At 46.3% G+C, this 23,877-nt stretch overlaps 2 protein-coding genes across 5 annotated transcripts in view; one reads left to right on the forward strand and one right to left on the reverse strand.

The window, feature by feature from the left end:
- Positions 1 to 23,877, forward strand: part of LOC119974214 (transmembrane 6 superfamily member 1-like) — a 148,094-nt gene that overhangs the window by 82,140 nt on the left and 42,077 nt on the right. The window lies entirely within an intron of this gene.
- LOC119974215 (hepatoma-derived growth factor-related protein 3-like) overlaps positions 955 to 23,877 on the reverse strand; it is a 108,798-nt gene continuing 85,875 nt past the window's right edge. The window contains exons 4-6 of one of the 2 annotated variants that reach the window (XM_038812965.1): positions 14,766 to 14,930; positions 5,914 to 6,072; positions 955 to 1,451 (exon numbers count right to left, since the gene is read on the reverse strand). In XM_038812965.1, coding sequence (XP_038668893.1) covers positions 1,437 to 1,451; positions 5,914 to 6,072; positions 14,766 to 14,930 — 339 coding nt within the window. In that variant the 3' untranslated portion in view covers positions 955 to 1,436. The remainder of the gene's footprint in view (positions 1,452 to 5,913; positions 6,073 to 14,765; positions 14,931 to 23,877) is intronic. The other variant, XM_038812966.1, reaches the window with a different exon arrangement.

Below are 23,877 nucleotides of genomic sequence, written 5' to 3' on the forward strand. Positions count from 1 at the left end.
AAGTGTTCATTGCCGATTGTAAGTTTTTTGAACTAATGAGCTTGGGGCAAACCTGAACATGTTATGTAATTTAAGGAAAAGCTAAACGCGTCTGATTTTCATGTGTAACAATCTCATTGTGACTCATAAGTGGATGCATGACGTTGCGTGTTTAATTCAGTCAAAATCGCAATCCTGTGTAAAATGGGAATGTAAATGTCACCGCAGTCCCAGGGGACCATTGGCTGCTCGCCCCTTTGAGAGCTGACTGGTGGTGATTTAACCTGAGGATCACTACCCTCAGGCGAGGGACAAGGTTGAGAAGGGGGGCCTTCATGAATAATAGAGGGAGGGGATCAGTTTGCTCAGGTGGGTGAACGATTGGTTTGTGATGTGGAGGGACTTCAACAACCCGGGTTCAATTCCCGCACTGGTTGACGTTATTCATGAAGATCCCACCTTTTCAACCGTGCCCCTCGTCTGAGGTGTGGTGACCCTCAGATTAAGTCACTAGCAGTCTGCTCTCTCTCAAAGGGGAGAGCAGCTCTCTGGTCCGTTGATGACATTTACATTTAATATGGGAATGGAGGTAAAAGTGCCGTTGGCAGCCAATGAATATACCTGCTGCCATTGATCCTGGCGTCCTGATACAAAACTAGCCTCGGCATCACACTTTAGCACTACGAAGCCCAGCTCATTTCAGAGAAGGCTGCAGTCCTGTAAACAGCAGGAGAAGACTTTTGCCTGTATGCTTGCATCACATATTGCAAGACTGCCCTCGCTACATGGTGCCCTCCAGCTGCTTTGTTGGTGGTGGTCTGTTCTACCCAGTTGACCATTTTCATTTTATGCTTAACAACTGTTGGAAAGGTCAGCTGGATTAGCTACTAGGAGGAACTCATTCCTTCACGCAAAGATCTATCCCAAGGTGTCTGATCTTGCAGTCAGCGGGAAAATAAGTAACAGCAACATCAGTGCATTCCATAAATTTTATTCTACTAGGCAGCCATTGCTGAACAGCAGTAGAACAGACATTTTTTTGTGTAAAGATACTAAATAAATGCTTAAAAAATCCCATAGAACAGATGGCACAAGGGAGAATAAAACCGAGCTGAGTACAAGAAGGAAAGTTATTTTTCACATTTAAAGCAAGCGTCAAAAATAAATATCATATCCTTTCTCAAGAACAGAACAGCGCAGCGATTATAAGAATGAAGTACTGTAAAATGTGGCAGGAACATTGCTCCCAACATTCCGCAAGGGAGGGAATATAAAATAAAAGACACTTTTGTTTTGTTTTCACTGACTGGCATGTGCGCAAAACTATAATCAGTAGCACGATGAAGAAAAGCCTGCACAAACTGCAAATTGATCTCGACAGTGGCAGAAGGAATGTATGTAAAATATCCAATACTTGACAGCCAAGAACTGCTCCCTCCATGTTTGGTGGCCAGGATTCAGATGATTGAAGTCTGCAATGAAGAATCGGAAATAATTAAAACATAAACCCACTATTGGAGATGCCGGATATCCGATACATAAACAAAAGAAATGCTGGAAGTACTCAGCAGCCAAGGCAGCATCTGTGGTGTGAATGAGTTAACGGTTCAGGTTAGTGACTGAAAGGTTACCGACCTGGCTGGATTTAATGTTGCCTATTCATAGAATTTACAGTGCAGCAGGAAGACACTTAGCCCATCGAGTTTGCACCGCCAATGGAAAGATCACCCGACGTAAGCCCACACCCCCACCCTATCCCCGTAACCCAGTAACACCTTCTAACATTTTTGGACGCTAAGGGCAATTTAGCATGGCCGCTCCACCTAATCTGCACATCTTTGGGCTGTGGGAGGAAACCGGAGCACCCGCAGAAAAGCCACGCAGACACGGGGAGAAAGTGTAGGCTCCACACAAACAGTGACCCAAGCCAGGAATCGAATCTGGGACCCTGGAACTGTGAAGCAACTGTGCTGCCCTATTGCAGCAGGCAACATGGCGACTAGGCCCAACCAATGGCGGGGGAGGCCCTGCGTCTTATCAGTGGTGGCAACACCCCCCCCTCCCCCGATTAAGTTGGAAGGTAGAAGGGACTGATGCAGGATTCCCAGCTGCTGGCAGTGGGATATCACTGATGCTCATAGACACCTACTATCCCTGAGCCCACCGCATTTCAGCAGTGGCTCAGGGACTAAATAGCAACTTCATGGTTTTCTGTGTCTCCTGAATACTGCCCACCAGCAGCCTCCCGCGGGGGAGGGACGTGATTTATCCCCCAAATTTCCCAAGTGTAATTTTAGGCAGGATTTTTGGGGTGTTTCTCGCCATTCTTTTGGGTGAGTTCATACCTGTATTCACCCACACGGAGGGCGACCTACCAGCCTTGCCGCGTCCCGCCTATTGCAAGATTTACCGGCGTCATTACGCCTGGCAAGCTCTAACAAGATCTCACGAGGATTCGCAATCTGGTTCTCCCCACAATGGGTGGGGCCTAAATGTGCATATTCAAGTGTGCAGTCAGGCAGAGAGGGTGGTACTGCCTAGGTGCCCAGGCTAGGCTGGCAGGGGCACTGCCAGGGTGCCAGGCTGGTAGTGCCAAGGTGCCCTGGTGGTATCTTGCCCGCACTGGGGATCCAGGGAAACCCTTCCCTTATGAGGTGGGGTATGGGGCTTGAGGGCCATCTGATTGGTAAGATAAGGGGGTCCGGAGGCCGCAGTATGGGGTTCGGAGATCAGGTGCCATTTTATCTCTTCCTGCAATGGCGAGCTGAGCCTTACTGGGGTGTTCCTTGCAGAGGCCCCGAAATGAAGCACAATCCCATTTAATAGTACCGGGAAACAACCAGCTAAACGCGCCCAACACGTGACTCTTTGATTTCTGTTAAAAAGTGCCCTTAGTCGTTTTTTGTGCCTTGGGGGGTTTCTCCTCCAGTCTAGTCCACACTTCCAAATTTTTTTCAGGCAAGTGAAGCTGAACTCACCGGCAAGACCGACCCCTCAGAGATATGGCCGCTATTTTAAAAAGGGTACCCTGATTTCAATGAGCTTGAGGGTCCCCACACTCACCGCACCCACAAGCAATGGCACCCACCCCTCCCCCCCCCGCAAACATTGGCATTACCCCACACCCCCACATGAGGTAGCCAAGGGTCCACATTTCCACCCTCTCCACCCATTTTTCATGCCCCCACATTTCAGGACCCTATCCTTTACCCACCTAACCTGTATAAGGCCCGTTCATACCCGCCCTTCGCCCCACACCCTTTAAACGCCTCCTCAGCGCCTCTTCCATGGGGCATAGTTCCCTCAGACCCCGCCCCTTGGCAGTGCCACCCAGGCACTCTGGCAGTCCCCCTGTCAGCCTGGCAGGGCCACACGGGCACCATGGCAGTGCCAAGGTGCCCAGGTGCCAGAGGGAGCGCCAAAGTTCCACGCTGCCCTGTCCCGACCACCCATGGGATACCAATCGTTTGGGAGACCCCCCCGTAGATGCCGTTCCAACTGGCCCACATTTGTGTGGACTAGTGCTAAACGGGAGCCCAGTCCAGACCACGCTGAGGAGGCCGTTACTCCGGGCACCGGCAGAATCCGGAGCTGCACATTTAAATGAGTATGCTGATTGTTCAGTTGAATCTCACGCGATGTCTCAAGTATTCAACTGCCCCGTCGCATCACCAAGTCAGTGTGACAACACTGGTAAATCACACCCATTATCAGGCACCCCATTCCTGATTGAGGGACTCCAGGAAGGGAAGTGATGGAGCACTGAATGCTATCCCTCTGCCCTTGCCTCCGACCCCATCCGCACCCCTCCTGCGACCTTTGGCCTGGGGTCCATTGGTGTAACTGAGTCTCTGGTGGGCGCATTACCAGCAGCTGTCACCATTCCCAGTGGCGCTGGAGGGCTGCCAGCTTCTGGTGACCACTTAGGTCCCCCTTGGAACAGAGAGGGGATTCCCAGCCTGTTCTCTGACCAGTGGGCCGATTAACTCCATCCCGTCATCTCCATTTATCTCTTCAAATTTGCTGCCTGAACTGTTAATGTTCCCAGAATTTGTTTTAGTAACTGCATTGCTTAAAATAAATTTTGTAGATGTGTTTCATGTAAAAAAACATTTCTAATGACAGTGCAATTTGTGCACAACTTAAAATTGCTTAAATTTGAATGATTTGACACTTCCACTTTTGAACGTGCAGGTTCAGTCGGCAGTTAGGAAGGTAAATGCAATGTTAGCGTTCATGTCGAGAGGGCTAGAGTACAAGGCCAGGGATGTCATTCTGAGGCTGTATAAGGCTCTGGTCAGACCCCATTTGGAGTATTGTGAGCAGTTTTGGGCCCCGTATCTAAGGAAGGATGTGCTGGCCTTGGAAAGGGTCCAGAGGAGGTTCACAAGAGTGATCCCTGGAATGAAGAGCTTGTCGTATGAGGAACGGTTGAGGACTCTGGGTCTGTACTCATTGGAGTTTAGAAGAATGAGGGGGGATCTTATTGAAACCTACAGGGTATTGCGAGGCCTGGATAGAGTGGACATGGAGTGGATGTTTTCACTTGTAGGAAAAATAAGAATCAGGGGACACAATCTCAGACTAAAGGGATGATCCTTTAAAAGAGATGAGGAGGAATTTCTTCAGCCATAGGCTGGTGAATCTGTGGAACTCTTTGCCGCAGAAGGCTGTCTAGGCCAAATCACTGACTATCTTTAAGACAGATATAGATAGGTTCTTGATTAATAAGGGGATCAGCGGTTATGGGGAGAAGGCAGGAGAATGGGGATGAGTAAAATATCAGCCATGACTGAATGGTGGAGCAGACTCGATAGGCCGAGAGGCCTAATTCTGCTCCTATATCTGATAGTCTTATGAATACCATTTTTTGTCATTCCTCACTTAATTCAGATATTATAAAAGGTCAAAAATTGGCTGAATTATTAACAATAATCAAAAGTAAAATAAATTCCCCAGGATTTAAATGAATCATAAATATGACATCATTTTAAATTCAATAAAGGCCAACTTCCCTTTGATGAACTAACTTCAAATGGAATAAGATGTTCCCCTTCAAAAGCTGTTTCTCAGTGCATTCACACAACATACAATAGAGTAAAATTCGAAGACAAATGCACATTTGTCAGTGATAATATTTTTGCCATTGTGTGAACTGTCCGAATGTGGAGGGCAAATAAATATTTTTCCAAAATGTTCTTTTGGCTTTTCCCACTGGATGATGGCTCCATCTCCATGGAAAATGAGCTTCAGTTGAACAACTCCCCCTCTTCCAATTTACTCCTTCCCCCCTCACCTGGAGTTGGTAACTCGTGCTAGTACAGGAGCTCTCCTGGGTGCCAGCAGACACCTTTCACGTGTGAGTGTGGATAGCGAGTCAATATGTTATTTAGGAGAAGTCTGTGCCAGCTTTTTCGAACAGCAATCTCGTTAGTCCCACGTTTTTGCTCTTCTCCCCAAATCCTTGCAGTTTTATTAACCTTCAAGTATTTATCCAATTCTCCTTGGAAAGTTACCACTGAATCTGCTCCCACGTAGAGAGAGAGACACAGTAACCCCGTGGCCAGGATTGGGATTTGTGTCTGCTTGACGAATCAACCTAATTTGATTCGTAGATGAGGCTCACATGAGAACTGTGTTCTTGTCAAATACATTCTATGCAGAATACTAAGCAGAGGGTAGAAAGTGATATCAGAATAAAAATCAGAGTTTTGTTATTTAAGAGGGAAGAGGGGCCGGAATTCTCCAGCCGTTGGGATTCTCTTTTCCCGCAGGCAGCAGCCCCCGCCCCCCCCCCCCCCCCCCCCCCCCCCCCCCCCCCCCCCCCCCCCCCCCCCCCAGCTGGAGCTTAATTCAATGGGAAATTTCATTGACAAGCAGCAGGAAAAAAAAATCTCTAAAGCAATAATTTGCCAGCAGAGTGGATAACTTTACCTCTTCGTTCATTTTCTGATGTCCGGCAGCATTTTTTGTATCACCATCTGCCTCTCCTGCTTCTGAACCACTCTTGCTTCCCTCCTCCTTGATGTCCTTATCATCACCCTCGTCTTTGCCTTCCTGATCGGAGGATTTCCGCGACTGCTTTGCAGTTTTCTGGAAAACATATTGCCAGTGGTTACAATAAAATAATGTGAGCAGTGGGCTGAGTGTTCTCCCCATTTCTCACTGCAGGTTACTTAGAATTTACAGAGCAGAAGGAGGCCATTCGGCCCATCAAGTCTGCACCGGCTCCTGGAAAGAGCACCCTACCCAAGGTTAACACCTCCACCCTATCCCCATAACCCAGTAACTCCACCCAACACCAAGGTGACTAGTGGGATTAAGCACCAGATCCTTATCAGAGCTTTGTTCGCAATTCATACCCAAAGTCAACCAATAGGTAAAATGAGAATAAAATCCTGTAATTATATAGCATCTTTCACAACCGTAGGACATCCCAAAGCCCTTTAGTTATCAGTCAGCAACCAATGGGAAGGACTTGCCTAAGCTTTCTTCAAATTAGTGTCATGTGATCTTTTATGCTTACTAGGGAGCATAGATGGGCCCTCAATTTAATGGGAAAAGTTGCCACCAGCATGACATTGTGGGGCCCACCCCTTCTGTTCTTTTTGTCCCCAGAGTGTTTAAAATAAAAGCGGGAAAACCCGGTAACCCAGCGGGATGCCCTAAATTTTTCCCGCCTGAGACAACACTTAAAAAAGATGGGAAAATTCTGCCCAATATCTTTAAAGTGCTGAAGGGATCTGATAGGAGAGACATTGAGAAACTTTTTCTTCCGGTAGAGGGATTAGAGCAAGATCATGCAGGAGCAAATACAGGAAGAACCTTTTCACACACAGGATAGTGGAACTCTGGAACTCACTCTCCCTGTGTCTGCTGGGTGTTTTAAGGACTGAGGCGGTAAGGATATTAAGGAAACTGGTGAAAGGTGGGTAAATGGAGTTTATACCTGATCTAATAGAATGGCTTAGAGAAGAAGGGGTGGATTTTCCAGTCCCCCCGCCCCATGTTTCTCGGCGGCGCACAGTTTGCTTGCATGCGGGATTCTCTGCTTCTGCCGCTTGTCAATGGGATTTTCCATTGAAACCACCCCACGCCGCCGGGAAACCCGTGGGCGGGGGTGCACTGCTGGCAGGAACAGAGAATCCCAACAGCCAGAGAATTCCAGCCTAAATAGACTCATCCTATTCTTAGGTCACAATGTAAAAACTTCCAGGTCTTTACGTGAGAAAGTGTCATGATTGTTTCATGGCAGAGTCAATTGTGCATTAGTTAATTGAAATATTTGAAAATTGCCCATTACAAATCATAAAAAGAACCCATTGAGACCACAAAATTTGCTGACTTCTGATTAGGGTGCTGTGAGACTGCATGACCTCTTTAATAACAGACACAGGCTTCAATAATCTATGGAATAACACACATATCAGTTTACGGATACCTGCAGGAGTGCATTGCCTTACAGTGTCTTTTTGTCCCTGATTTATCATTTATCATAGAATTTACAGTGCAGAAGGAGGCCATTCGGCCCATCGAGTCTGCACCGGCTCTTGGAAAGAGCACCCTACCCAAGGTCAACACCTCCACCCTATCCCCATAACCCCATCCAACACTAAGGGCAATTTTGGACACTAAGGGCAATTTATCATGGCCAATCCACCTAACCTGCACATCTTTGGACTGTGGGAGGAAACCGGAGCACCCGGAGGAAACCCACGCACACACGGGGAGGATGTGCAGATTCCGCACAGACAGTGACCCAAGCTGGAATCGAACCTGGGAACCTGGAGCTGTGAAGCAATTATGCTATCCACAATGCTACCGTACTGTACTATGCAGAAGGACGAAGAACCTTTGATGTACCACATCAGGATAGCCACGAGATTGCTGCACTATGGTAATCTCCATTGCAAATCCAATCCTATTGTCTTTCTGCACCTTGTGATGCACTAAGGCAGGCTTTTGTCCTTAATCCCTGGAACAGGTCGCTAGTCTGTCACCAGTGGCTTCTAGCTTGAGAGGCTCCACTTCACATCAAGCGTAGCTGACTAGGAGTCTCTCCCGCTCTTATGGCCAGCCATTGGTGTGTTTTAGAGGGGTATGCAGGTTAACACACTCAACCTGTTTGGCTGCGTTACGAAGTGCGCCATCAAGTCCTGGGGTGGGACTCGAACCCAGAGCTTCTGACTCAGAGGCAGAGACGCTACCACTGTGCCACAGGGCCCCCCTTCCATTGTCAATAATGGCACAGTATTTCCTGGAGTAGAGTATGGTGTTAGTCAGACTCTGCCACTCCCCCTTCACTCAATATGTTTTTCCTTGTAACCTGCTGGTTAAAGGCATAGCGAGGAGCAATGGGGCATCTGGGATCTGGTGAATGATGGGATCAGTAATCTAAATCCTTCATCAATAAGTTTTAAGAACTGGGAAAGAGACAAGAAATAGGATGGATTAAGAATCAAATTAGCCACAGAAAGAGAAATAAATAGAGGGAAAGATAAAGAAAAGAATTGGAATAAGAGAGAAAAAAAGAAACAAAGTAAGAGTTTTAATTCTCTAAAAGCAAGTTACTACCTGCAGGAATGGGACTCCCCAGGTTCATAGAGTACCCAATTTTTTTCCCAATTAAGGGGCAATTTAGCGTGGCCAATCCACCTAACCTGCACATCTTTGGATTGTGGGGGTGAAACCCACGCAGACACGGGGAGAACGTGCGAACTGCAGAAATATAAATCTGTTGATTAAAATGGTATTGATACGGTTTTCTACCAGCCCAAATTTTCTGTGGTGTGATTAATTGGCAACTACTGCACAAACTTCACAAAACCCCCAGGAGGCTGCCAATGAGGTGCCATTTTCACAACGCCAACAGCGAGCGGAACGATCCAAATCGTTTTGCGACTTGTGCAACTTCCGATTCCCAGGTTATCGGTTCCCCATGAATTGTCAGACAGTTTATTTATTCATAACACCGAGCACTGTTAAAATGGCTCTTTTTGGCAGCAAATTCTGAGCTCCTCCTTCATTAATACATATCAATAATTGCCATACAAAGTATATGATTCTCGCTGATGGTTTGGTCAAACACTGGTTTAATTCACTCTTTCCTAATTGGTTCTGGGCAAGGATGAAGATCTCTTGATAACACTTGCACAGGGACAGCCACCAGATGGCAGTATTATAATATGGTGCCCATGAGAAATAGTTCTGAAGAAGTCATATTGGACTCGGTAAGTTTAACTCTTGTTTCTCTCCCTGCCGATGCTGCCACACCTACTGAGCTTTTCCAGCACATACTGTTTTTATTTCATGATCTCCAGCAGTCGTAGTATTTTGCTTTTATAAATAGTTTAATGGCTTATTTAATCCCCTGTGTGATGCGATACAAGGTTGATGGAAAACTGTTGGTTTCAGTGGATAGCAGGGGATCAGTTGCACCAGACAATGCAGTTAGGGCAACCCGAGTTCATATTTGGCAACACTTATCAATTCAGCCAATAACTGATAGTTTGCATTGGTAAATTACTCAATGTGAAAATGGGGATATTTTGAAAAGATCTAATTAATAACTCTAAGAACCAGTTTTAGAATGCTTCTAAAGCAATCAATGTAACAGGCCTGGCTGGATGTTTCCAATTTCACAGTTACACCCTTGTCCTTCTAGGCAAACACAAGAAATAGGGGCAGGAGTGGACCACCCGGCCTGTCGAACCTGCTCTGCCATTCAATACAATCATGGCTGATCTTGGGCTTCAGCTCCATTTTGTCGCTTGCTCCCCAGCCCCCTTAATTCCCTGAGAGACCTGTCTATCCCAGCCTTCAATGTATTAATCGATGGAGCATCCATAACCCGCTCGGATAGAGAATTCCAAAGATTCATAACCCTTAAGGTGAAGTAATTTCTGCTCATCTCAGTCCTCAATGATTGGCCCCCTTATCCTGAGACTGTGAGCCCCTCTCCCCCTGCCCATGTTTTAGATTCTCCAAGCAGTGGAAACAATCTCTCAGCGTCCACTCTGTCAAACCCCTTCAGAGTTTTGTGGGTTTCAATGAGATTGCTTCGCATTCTTCAAACTCCAGTGAATATGAACCCAATTTACTCAACCACTCATCTCGGCACAACACCCTCATCCCAGGGACCAATTGAGTGAACATTCACTGTACCACCTCCAATGCCTTCTTAAATATGGAGACCAAAACTGCACACATTATTCCAGATGTGGTCTCACCAAAACCCTACACAACACCACTTGGTGCTGTCAAAGGATCCTTGGTGGTTTCCTGCAGTGCATCTTGTAATAGATGGTTCACACTGCTACCACTGTGTGTCAATGAGGAAGGGAGCATATGTCTAAAGTGGTGAATGGTGTGCCAATCAAACAGACTTCTTTGCCCTGTTTGATGTTGAAAATAAATAAAATAAATAATCTTTATTGTCACAAGTAGGCTTACATTAACACTGCAATGAAGTTACTGTGAAAAGCCCCTAAACCCGTAAAAGAACTTCCTGGGGAAGAGAGTTCTCAAAACACAAGGGGCGCGATTCTCCGCAAATCCGGCGAATCGTAAAGGCTGCCGTGAAACTGGCGGTGTTTCACGGCAGCCTCCGCGCCCCCTCCCGGGACCCGATTCTCCCCCCCTGGGCGGAGCTAGCAGCGGGGCCCCATGAAGCACGGCATCGCGGCCTTAGCGACCATCGCTAAGTCCGCGCGCCAAGCGTCACACTGGCTGACGCGCACGATGATGTCAGCCACGCATGCACGGGGTTGGACGGCTCCAACCCGCGCATGCGCAAGGCCGTCATCTCCCTTGGCTGCCCCGTGGACTGATCCTGCGGGGCGGCGGAGGGAGAAAGAGTCCGTCCGTTACGGACGGACTGCCCGCAATCGGTGCCCACTGATCGCGGGCCCATGCCCCCCTTGGCATGGCCGTGGTACTGCCGTGCCAATCGGGGCCCTGGGTGCCCAGAACGGGCATGTTGCGGCCGTTTTTACGACGGCAGCAAGCAGGTGTGTTTGCTGCCGTAAAAACGGCCGTAAAGGCCTGGGAACTCGGCCCATCGGCCTGGGGAGAATGGTTGTTCGCCGTACAAAACGGAGAGCAGCGATTCGTGTCGTGGGGCGGCCGTGGGGGGGGGGAATAGGGGGAGGGCGTGAAAAATGTCGGGGACGCCCTCCCGCTATTCTCCGACCCGTCGTGGGCAGCGGAGAATCGCGCCCAAGACCTTCTGAGAGAAAAAAGTTCTCATCTCCATCTTTAATGGGAGGTCCCTTATTTTTAAACCGTATTCCCTAGATGAAGCATCCTTTCAGCATCCACCTTTTGAACTCCACTCACGATCTGTATGCCACAACAAGATCATCTCTCAATTTTCTGAATTCCAATGGCTGTAGGGCCAACCTTCTAAACCTTTCCCCGCATTCCAGATATCAGTTGAGTGAACCGTCTGTGAACCGCTCCTAACACATTTATATACTTTCTTAAATAAGGAGATAAAAACTGTACACAGTACTCCAGATGTGGTCATTACCAATGTTCTGTATAACTTCCATAACAGTTCCCTACTTTTATATTCCACTCCCCTTGCAACAAATTACAACATTCCATTTGTCTTCCTAATCACTCGCTGAACCGGCAGAGTAACATTTTGTGATTCATGTACCAGGACACCCAGATCCCTCTGTACCTCAGATTTCTGCAATCTCTCCACTTAAATATGTACTGCTTTTCTATTCTTCCTGCCAAAATGGACAGGTTCACATTTTCCTATGAAATGCTACATCTGCCAAATCCTTGCACACTTACTTAATCTGTCTGTGTCCGTATGCAGACCCTTTGTGTCCTCTTCACAGCTTATTTCCTATCTATCATTGTGTCATCAGCAAATGTTGAAACCATTTATTCAGTCCCTTCCTCCAAGTCACTGAAATGAACTGTAAACAGGTGAGGCCCCAGCACTGGTCCCAGTGACAATCCACTTGTCTAATTTTGCTAACCTGAAAACGACCCACTTCTGCCAATTCTGTTTCCTGTTAGCTAACTAATCTTCTCCCATCCTAATATGTTGCACCTTACACCATGAGCTCTTATATATTGCATAGTATCCTTTGATGTTATAACTAGTCAAATGCCTTCTAGAAATCTAAGTACAGTACATTCATAGGATCCCCTTTATCTACCTCACTTGTTGATTCCTCTAAGAATGCCAATAAATTAGTCAAACAAGATTTCCCTTTCACAAAACTTGACTGCTTGATTGCATTGAGATTTTCTATGTGCCCAATATAAACCTCCTTAATAATAAATGTCAACATTTTCCTTTTGACAAAAGTGCAACTAACTGACCTGTAGCTTCTTGCTTTCGATCTCTTCTTTCTTGAGTAGAGCAGTCACACTTGCTGTTTTCCAATCTGATTAAACCGTTCCAAAATTGAGGGAGTTTTGGAAAATTAAAACCAATGCATCTACTATCTCAGCAGCCACTTCTTCTCAGACTCTAGGGTGAAGTCATTGGGACTTGGGGACTTGGCAGCTTTTAGTTCTAATAATTGTCTCAGTGCCCTTTTCCTGGTGATTGTAATTGTTTGAAGTTCCTCCCTTTCACTTCCTGATTCACAGTGATTTTTGGGATATTATTTGTATCTTCTCCGACAGGCTTGTCCAACCTTTTCACCCAAGGGGCCGCATTCCCATTTTTTACAGAGTTCCAAAGAATCCCAACCCTCTGAGAAAAAAAAAATCTCCTCACCCCTGCCTTAAACGAGTGACTTCTTATTTTTAAACAGTACCCCTCGAGTTCTAGAATCTCCGACAAGAGGAAACATCCTCTCCACATGCAACCTGTCAGCTTAAGCTAAACAGAAATCTCTGGGTAATTCTATGGCTAATGAGTACTAGACTGGTAGAAACGTCTACCAAGGAAGCAGTAAATGTCAGTATATTACATGTTGGTGAAGCAGATCAATACAGTTTCCAAATTTAAAGACACTAGATCATTTTTAGTTACTGGTGTTGTGAAATGAAGACAAAATGCTCAGGTTTTGGTATTTGGTAAACTGTAGCTGATGGCTCTGAACATACATAGACCTTATAGGACATTTGCCTCATAACTCTGCAGGCCAAGGAAATAAGCCAAAATCCACATAGCTAGTCGGGTTCTAGTCTGCACAGGTAGCTTTTCAGGATCCTTGTCTGTTCCGAACATGGTTGGCTCTGTCACAGGGCCACAGTGCTCTCCTCTTCCAAGCTCACTCTGGCAGGAGATCTGGACTGCTGCTTGGGCAGATGCTGCTGTCCCAGGCATGGCACAGAAAGCACCAGAAACTCATTCACGCAGAACCTATTACTTGATGTGAAAAACGCCAATATGAGGTTGTAGCTTCCGGCATGCGTACATTCATTCATAACCTTAGCAGTCTTTCTCATAAAGTGCCTGGATCAAAATCCTAATCTAGGTTTCTCTGGTTTTCCCATAGACTTTTTAAAAATTCTGCCTCTTTAATGGTGCTTGTGCCTTTAAGGCCCAAGCATTGTCCAGACATCCTCTTCTGTCTGGCCTGCAAATGAATGTACATCTGGTGCCCATTTCCTTCGTTGGAACAAGTTCCTGGAGGAAGTGCAGCAACTGAAGATGTTTTGTAGGGCTTTGCACTAATTATTCCCAGATTGAACTTTCTGCTTCTCACCAACCACCTCCAATCTGACCATGTTGGAGCTTTACCTTTCTGCTTTAGCTCCTGTTATTCCAGCCTCCCAGCTTTCCCTTCAGCTATCTACTCGCTCTAACAGCTTGCTAACACAATGCATCCCATTGACTCGCCATGGGCAACACCAGGGACACTCTCAAAGGGTATCCAAAGCCACGGCATTCCCACCAGGACATTCTCACGAAAAGACCTCTGATGGTGGAATTCAGGGTAGGGAAGTCCTAAAAGTTGGTTCAGAAGGCACTGGGATTAAAGTGTTTATTTGTAAGCAACTTTGAAACTCCTCACATAAAATGGAAAGCAAGTATTAAATGAGGCAGAGGAATTACCGTTTAAACTGAGGTCCTGACCACACCTGAAGACAAATGTAAATTACTAATACACAATGTTAAAGGTGACTGTGGTTTACTTAAGTTGCTGTGCCATATTGATGGACTGATACAACCCAGACAGCAACTATGGCAAGTTCAGCTAAACTTAAGACCCAAACTTTTGTGTACAAAACCATTTCTGCTTACCACACGTTGAAGAGGCCTTGTGTTGCCGTGGGTAGTGTCCCTACCTCTGAGCCGGAAGCTCCAGGTTTGAGACCCACCCCAGGACTTGATGGCCAAGGAAGGTGTGTTCTTAACGTGTGCCAAACAGGTTGAGTGTGTCAACTTGCAAATCCTTCCAAACAAGCCAATAGCTGGTGGTAAGTGCGGTGGAGACGCCTGGTCAGCCACGCTTGATGTGGAGTCACACCCCTGAAACTATAAGCCCCTTGCGACAAACTAGAGACCTGTTCCAGCAATTACTAGCAATGGGAACAGACAAAAGTTTGCCTTAGTGCACCACTAGGTGCGGGAATACAAATGGAATTACTACACTTTAAATATTCTGACTAAGATCAATTTTAGAAGATTAATTCCATATACTTTTCTGCCAAACAAGAAATAATCCTGAGAGAATGGCTTTAACCTAAAACCATACTGGACAATCTCAGCAGGGAAAAGCAAATTACTGCGGATGCTGGAATCTCTAATCTATAACACTAAAATGTATCTTTGTATACCTAGAGTACATGGAAAGATTCTATACCTTTACCTTGAAAGTAGCTTTTTTTCGTTTGGAGCCTGCTTTTTCATTTCTGCTTTTAGCTTTTCCCTCCTCATCTATTATTTCACCCCCTTCGCCTTCACTACTGGCGTCTGCTGTATTCCCTCCCTCTCCTTCTGTCTCTGAAGAACTCTGTTGCTGTATCGCCTGAAACAAAAACACAGCAAGATCGTGAAAGCATGACATAACGGTGTCAAACGGAACACGTTCCAAAAGAACACCAACCAATTATTACAGGCTGAATTTGTAAGTCAGAATTGACACTGGTCTTCATCTTCTCAAATGGTTAGATCTATTGCAATTTCTTGTGAAAGCTGCAATGTAAACTCTTTCTCAAGTAAATGCCCCGAAGTTGAGTTTTGAGGGTGAGTTCATGGAACTTCCACCACTGTTTCGAGACTAACAAAACCACCTCATACTGACGGGAGATATTCTTCTGAGATTAATCAGAATTTAAATAATTTTTTAAACGTATCTGATTGCATGCATGTCAACAAATAAAGGGAAAATGTTGCGAGCATGGACTTTGGAAAATATAAGGAAAGATCTGCACTTCTATAGCACCTTTCACAATCTCAATGCCTCATAGTCAATGAAGTGCATTTAAACTGTAGTCACTGTTGCAGTGTATGAAATGTGTAGCCAATGCACACACAGTAAGGTCTCGCAAGCAGCAATGCAATAATGGTCAGATAATCTATTTTATGGTGATGCTAGGTGTGGGATAAATGTTTACCCGGACACTGTGGACAAACTATCCACCTCTCCTTTGAATAGGATCATAGGGTCTTTTATGTACACCCGAGATGATACAGCAGGCCTCAGCTTATGTCTCTTCCAAGGGAGGGTATCTCTCACTGTTAAGCACTCCCTCAGTACAGCACTGGAATGCCAGCTGTTATAGCCCGCTCGAGAACTAGGGGGATGGACTAATTAGCCTTGCCATGAGTCTTGTGGACTATGAGCTTCCCATCAGTGTGAGCCCATCAGCGGAGAAATGGATTCTGTCATAGAAGCCGGCCCGGATGGGAGCCGAGCAGAGTGGGACCTGAAGAGTACTTTGTTTATAGTTTGCTTTGCAATACTAAGTTTCTTCATGCCTCTCATTTTGGACTCCTCTGTGGCTACTAAACCACCTCGAGTGAGGAACATGCCAGCGTCAATTATATTTTTTCCCTTAAGTTATTTATTGAGTTTTTCAACTGACCACATAAAATCTAACTGTAATAATAAAAAGTTACAATGCTAAAATCTATAGCTTAATCTGTTAAACATCAACGTGTTAATGCTGAATTCACCAGCTAACATTTATCTATATCTACACATGACTGAAGTTTGATCCTCTAAGATTGCCAGTTCAAGGACACACTTTGATCATCTCCAATCACCAACCTGCATTTCTGGATACTTAATTTATTTCTATTCTATTTTAAGATGATCATATACTGGGCAGGAATCTCCCCCCCCCCCCCCCCTCCCCCCCACCCACCATGGCGTGTTTTGTGGTTGCGGAGGTGGGCCGCCATTGGCTGGCGACAGGATCTCTGGTCCCATCGCTGTCAATGGGGTTTCCCATTGTTCACACTCTCCGCTGCCGGGGAACTTGTGGAAGCGGAGCTGTCGGGGACACCGGAATATCCCATCAATGTGAATGGCTGGATGTTCCTGCCCATTGTGCCATTGTGTTGCTTGGGAGAATTCTGATCAGGTGTAAAACAACCCTGAATAATGGATTTGGAGCCGAGCGGCAGCACACTATCTGCCTTGCATTGGTGGGAATATGTAAATTAAGGTAATGCATGCATATGCATGCACTTAATGGGTTGAAGCCTGAGTGCCCCCCCCCCCCCCCCCGGTGATGCTCTGACCCCCTCATTGAGAATTCCACCAGGTAGGCTTTGGTGCGAGGGTGGGCAAGCACAGCCCTGTTGCAATGGAGCCCGGGAGGGTCTCTCAAGGGTCCTGGGGGTTTAGTGCCTCCTCCCCCACTCCCAGCCCCCTCTTCAGACCATCAGATATCTCCAACAATCACCCCCATCAGACCTCCCATTAGACCCCTCACCAGTTACCCTGGCCTGAAAGCTTAAGAGCTGTCCAGGTAGTACTCTGAAAAATCACTGCATTTTCACTTACCCTTTCCTAACATCTGGTGCCTCAGACAAAAGTCATTAAAGTCACTGTTATAAGTGTCAGAGGCTTCCTTGAAAGCACAGTAAACTTCAAAGGACTTTGAAATGCAAATCTTCTGTTCAATTTTACACAGCAATATCTTTCATTTGCCTGTTATTGACAGTTTAATGGTCCAGACATGTGCTTGGTGGATTGTTTATTTATCTTTCCCTTCATGCTTGAATTAATCCCCATTACCTTGATTTGATGTTAACTACAGTGTTTATAAACACTCTTGCTTTGATCGACAGCTCCCCATCACATCAAAAGTTTCACTTCCTCTTTCTCACAGCAGAAACCAGATAAGAATGTATTACCCATTAGAATCATAGAATCCTTGCAGTGCAGAAAGAGGCCTTTTGGCCCATTGTCTCTGCAATGACTCTCTGAAAGAGCACCCTATCCAGGGTCAGGTTCCACCCTATCCCTGTAACCCAGTAACCCCACCTAAACCTTTTGATACCAAGGGGCAATTTAAAATGGCCAGTCAACCTAACCTGCAAATCTTTGGACTGTGAGAGGAAACTGGAACACCCGGAGGAAACCCACGCAGACATGGGAAGAAAATGCAAACTCCACACAAACAGATACCCAAGACCGGAATTGAACACGGGTCCTTAGCGGTGAGGCAGCAGTACTAACGACTGTGCCGCCCTATTGTGAGGGTCCTAACTGGTGATTCCCGTATTCCCCCTTTATTTTTTTGCCGGTATCATTTTGATCCATGGATGCTTAATGGACAAGAGTCCTTAAGTCAAGCAGCAGAGAGAGAATGAGGAATTCAGAAAATTGCAACATAGTAGATGGTGCTAATTTTTAAACAACAGAACTCAGGTTTTATGGCATCCAATAGATGGGGTGGGACTCGGTTCCATTGGTTGGCTGGTGGCCAATGAATTGGCCAAAAGGCTATATTCTGCCTGGTAACAGGTGGTGATTGGATCCTGCCTGAGTGTGATGACTTCCAGAGACCCAAAAAAAGGAGAGTTGGATCCTGGATGCTCAAGGAAGAAGGAGCTGTGAGAGCCTTCTCTCTCTTTCTCTCCAAAAGAGCTGAATAGCTGCTGTATTTCTGAAACTACAGAGAACCTGATTGAATGAATCTGTAGGGAAAACCATTACAGACTGGAAACAGAAATCTCAAACAGAAAGCCTTGAAGGAAGGTATGCAAGAAACAACCATCTGAAAGAAAGACTCTCAAGGGGGACCAAAATTGACCGTGCCCTACCCCAGGGCTTCGTAACACCATCCATAGTTGACCGGGAGAAGGTGGTGGTGAATCGCCTTCCTGACAATTGCGTGGCTTGCTATGTCATTACCGAGGGCAGTTAACACTAGTTTGGCACGGAATCACGTAAGGCCATGCCATGCCAATACAACAGATTTTCTTCCTTTTGGACATTAGTGAATCTAATGTTTTCAAAAAATATATGACGTTCCAGTAGTTGTGTGGTCACCGTTACTGAGACTAGCTTTTTATTTCCGTATTTGTTTAGTTAGCTAAATTTAAATTCCTCATTTGCCGAGGTGGGATTGCAAGTCATATCTACAGGTCGTTAGCCCAGGTCTCTGGATTGCTCATCCAATAACATTGCCCCATGTCCACGCCCTGCTTTGCCTCCAATTTGCATTTGTTACCTTATCAACTAGTTATCCAATTCCCTTTTGAAAGTTTTTAATGGAGGTGTTCCCACTGTCCTCTCAGGTAGCGTGTCCCAGATCATACCAACTTGGTAACATCTTGCAGAGTTATTTGAAAGTGCGGAAAGAATGAATGGTATAGGTGACACGGTGGCATGGCGGTTAGCACTGCTGCCTCACCGCGCCAGGGACCCGAGTTCAATTCCGGCCTTGGGTGACTCTGTGGATTTTGCATGTTCTCCCCCGTATCTGCGTGTGTTTCCTCCGGGTGCTCCAGTTTCCACTCACATTCCAAAGATGCGCAGGTTAGGTGGATTGGCCATGATAAATTGCCCCTTAAGTGTCCAGGGATGCACAGGCTAGGTGAGGTTATGGGCCTAGGGCAGTGGAGTGGGCCTGGGTAGGGTGTTCTTTTTTTCTTTCAGAAAGTTGTTGCAGACTCGATGGGTCGAATGGCCTTCTTCTGCACTGTAGAGATTCTATGAATATCTGACCACAATCTAGGTCAGATAGACCAGGGTCCTGCCCTTGGTCGGACCTGTCATCGGCAGGAACGGAAAACTTGGAGAGCCAGCCAGAGGTCCACTGACTTAATAATAATCGCTTATTGTCACAAGTAGGGTTCAACAAAGTTACTGTGAAAGGCCCCTAGTTGCCACAATCCGGCAACTGTTCGGAGAGGCCTGTACGGGAATTGAACCCGCGTTGCTGGCCTTGTTCTGCATTGCAGGACAGCTGTTTAGCCCACTGTGCTAAACCAGCCCTTTCGGCGGCACTGATAAATTGCAGTTTTCCGCGTGGCTGGAAAATTCCAGCCTATAACTGCAGCATTCATGGACTAATTTCATAGAATTTACAGTGCAGAAGAAGGCCATTCGGCCCATCGAGTCTGCACCAGCTCTTGGAAAGAACACCCTACCCAAGGTCAACACCTCCACCTTATTCCCATAACCCAGTAACCCCACCCAACACCACGGGCAATTTTGGACACTAAGGGCAATTTATCATGGCCAATCCACCTAACCTGCACATCTTTGGACTGTGGGAGGAAACCGGAGGACCCGGAGGAAACCCACGCACACACGGGGAGGATGTGCAGACTCCGCACAGACAGTGACCCAAGCCGGAATCGAACCTGGGACCCTGGAGCTGTGAAGCATTTGTGCTATCCACAATGCTACCGTGCTGCCCCCTAATAGAAGGTCTCTGGAATATACAGCTTCAAAGAGCTGCTTGCCAAACTGGAGAGAGATTAAAAGAAAATGCTACACTGAAACAGGCTGGTGAAGCTGTTCGCCTCTCTGTCTCTCAGAAGTACTGTGCCTGGATTTGCTAAGTAACCATCCTAAGAAGAGAAATCTACTGCAAACTGTGATCTTCTGGGAATAAAACATATAAATCTGCACCACAGAACTACACCCAGGAAGACAACTGAACAGCTGTCTAAGTATAAAAGCAATTTACTGCGGATGCTGGAATCTGCAACAAAAACAGAAAATGCAGGACATCTCAGCAGGTCTGACCGCATCTCTGGAGAGAGAACGGAACTATCGTTTTGATGCTGGATGACTCTTTGTCAATTGAGAAATGCAAATATCATCAAGTAGAAATTTTTAAAAAGCATGAAGAATAAGTATAGATTTTTAAATAATAATGTTTACGGGATGTGGGCTTCGCTGGCTATGTCAATACCAAGGAGCACACAGGATGAGGTACAGAAATTAGACGCTACAAACTTTATTGGTGTTATTGGTATCAGAGAAATGAAATGGCAACCAGAAGATGAACACGATGGGCCGAAGAATGCTGAGTGTAGAATTGTAAAGTTGTTGATAAGGGGTAGTTTTAACAACCATTAACAGTGGAGTTCCAGCAGTGGCAGAATTAATATGATTGAAAATTAGCACCAGGGCAAGAAAGCAATCAGCCAGTGAACACAGGAAATGGGAGCAGGAACAGCCCATATGACCCCTTGAACCTACTTGGCCATTTAGTACGATTACGGTCGATCCTTTGCCTCAACTCCATCTTTCTGCCTGCTCCCCTCATCCCTCGATTCTCTGAGAAATCGAAAATCTATCTATCCAAGCCCTGTTTATAATAATAATCGCTTATTCTCACAAGTAGCCTTCAATGAAGTTACTGTGAAAAGCCCCTAGTCACCATATTCCGGTGCCTGTTCAGGGAGGCCGGTACGGGAATTGAATCCGCGCTGCTAGCCTTGTTCTGCGTTACAAGTCAGCTGTTTAGCCCACTGTGCTAAAACAAACCCTATTATTATAGCTTGTGGCACTGATCACATGGTCAGTTAAACAGGCTGCGACATTCACAGGGATTACAATAAACTAGGGATGAAATAGGAATATTGTGATAACTAAAATGCAGTCAAAAGCACAAGCAATGTTATTAGAGATGATGAGTGATTGGGTCTGATATATGAGAAGCAGGAGATTAAGGTTTGGTAGATTTAGAGTTCTGCATTGAGTAGTGAAATTAAATGAAAATTGCTTATTGTCGCAAGTAGGCTTCAAATGAAGTTACTGTGAAAAGCCCCTAGTTACCACATTCTGGCACCTGTTCGGGGAGGCTGGTACAGGAATTGAACCGTGCTGCTGGCCTGCCTGGGTCTGCTTTAAAAGCCAGCTCTTTAGCCCTGTGCTTGATCACTGTCGAGTTATAATTGACATTGCAACAAAAGCCATGGCCAAAAATAACTCAATTGATGCAATTGGAAGAACAGCCAATGAAACGAGGAGAAAACGTGAGGAGTGGGACAACAAAATAGCAAACAAAAATGCTAGGATGACATTAAAGAGGTGATCTTACAGAATCACATTCCCAGCAGGAAGTGAGTAAGCAGTGAACAATGCAGGAAATTCACAGGTACACATCCCATAACATTCCATCCATTAAAATCAATACAGAGATGGAGAATAAGTTGAGTCAAACAAAAAGAGGGCGTATGATTAAGTTGAGAGGGGAAGTGAAGGAGAAAACAAGTCTGGCAAAAAGAAAGTGGCAGTCGACATAAAAAGTAACACAAAAATCTTCTACCAGCATGTAAATAGTAACTGGTCATTGAGAGGTAAGGTGAGGCTTAACAGGGACAAAGAGAAAGATAAATACAGAGAGCAAAAGGGTACGGCGAGAATGCCTAATTTATATTTTGTATTGGTGATTACTAAGGAAGTGGGTGCTGGCAAAATATTGGTTAAAGCAGCGATTCTTGAGATAATGGCTGGTATGAAAATTGATCAAGCGGGAAGTATTGGAAAGGCTGGTGATGCTTAAGAGTTGTTACAGCACCTGATCTAGATGGCTTGCATGCAAGGTTAAGGGAGGTGGGGCTGGCGATAACAGAAAGGCTTCCAATCATTTCTAAAAAAGGGAGAGTTGCCAGAGGATTGGAGAGTGGCAAATGTTTCATTTGTAGCAAAGGGTGTAAAGGATATTCCTATTTACTACAGGCTGATCAGTTCAACATCCGTGGTGGATAGGATTTTAGAAATATATGATAAAGATACAGGGGAGGTGTGAGGAAGAAACTTGCTACACAGCAAGTAGCGATGACCTAGGCATGGGTGATCGGAAGGGTAGTGAAGTGGAATGGGGAGGGGAGAATGGTGGTAAGGTTCAAGGGATTCTGAAATGATGCTGGAAGCTGGGCTGCTGTGTTGGGGTAATGAGAAATAATAGAAGCTCCACAGTGCAGATGGAGGCCATTCGGCCCATCGAGACTGCACCGGCCACTGAAAGAGCACCCTACCTAGTCCCACACCGCCTCCTTATCCCTGTAACCGCACCTAGCTTGCACATGAGGCAGGCCTTCTAACCGGCCTTGCTCTGACCTACTCTTCTCAAGCTTTCCATTTTGGCTCGCAAAATGCACTGAGAATCTGACCCTTGGACAAAGTCACATGTGCATTTTGGAAGTCACAAAAGTGCACAGGATGGGTTTTCTCAAACCCACAGAAAAATTTGGATCTCGGCCTCCATTTATAAAACCTAGGATGTTTGACTAATCGCTTTCTCAGCCAATGATATTTAAAATTATTTTTTCTTGAGACTTATGGACATGTACTCTTGGTCCTTCTGCTCCTGTACTCACTTAAGATTTATATCCTTCATTTCATATTGCTTTTTTTTGTTCTTCCAATTAAAATGTATCATTTCGCACTTCTCTGCATTAGATTTGGTATGCCATGTGTCCGTCCATCCCATCTGCCCATCTATATATATATCATTAGCTTCCCTACAGATCATAATAATTCCAAGTTTTGAAATTGGTGTTCTTTTTTTAAAGTATTTTTATTAAGGTTTTGCAGAATTTTTCATATTAAAGCAGTAGTAACCATAATAACAAAACAAACTAGAGTGAACATTAACATAGTGCAAAAAGAGAATATACAATAACCATTAAATAGACATTACCCCAAGCGACCCAGTCTTCCCACACCATCCCAATGAAGCACTCTTCCCCCCCGCCTCACCCCAATGGATTGCTGCTGCTGCTGACATTTTAATTTTCCCCGAGAAAGTCGACGAATGGCTGCCACCTCCGAGAGAACCCTAGCGTCGGCGTCCAGACCGACACTCCCTCCACCTTCGGGGGCGGTCTCCTCCCCACCCCCGCCGGGTGAGAGAATCGCCGGGGCGCCGCGCGAATCACGCCACACCGCCCCGACCCCCGCATGTGATTCTTCCACCCCCCCAAAACAGGTGTCGCGCGAATCGCGGCAGGCCACTCAGAGAATCGGCGCAAATGGCGAGCGGTGATTCTCCGGCCCGTATGGGCCGAGCGGCCGCTCCGACATGACAGGGTCCAGCCAGCGCTGTCCACCCCTGGTCGCTGCCAGCGGGAACTCTGCGGGAATGTGGGGGGCGGCTTGTGGGGGAGGGGCTCCTTCACCGGCCCCTGAACGCCCACGCCATATTGCGTTGGGGCCGGCGTGCGTAAGAAGTTCCCCGCGCATGCGCAGGATGGCGTGGCCCACCTGTGCATGCGCAGGATTGAGCTGCCCCAACTGCGCATGCACATGTTGGCGCGGCCCGTACAGAGGCTGAAGCGGCATGAACCGCTCCAGCGGCGTGCTGGCCCCCTGTGGGTGCCAGAATAGGACATGTGCGAGCCCTTCACGACGGCGCTAATACTTGGCCGCCATATCGGAGAATCGCCTCCCTCGTACCTCCTCCACTGTCCCCAGATCCACAGAGTCGCCATCACCACCGGACTTGTGGAGTAACGGTCGGCGAAAACGGCAAAGGAGCTGTTATCAAAGTTCC

The sequence above is a fragment of the Scyliorhinus canicula genome, chromosome 12, assembly GCF_902713615.1.
Source record: "Scyliorhinus canicula chromosome 12, sScyCan1.1, whole genome shotgun sequence".
NCBI classification, from domain to species: Eukaryota; Metazoa; Chordata; class Chondrichthyes; order Carcharhiniformes; family Scyliorhinidae; genus Scyliorhinus; species Scyliorhinus canicula.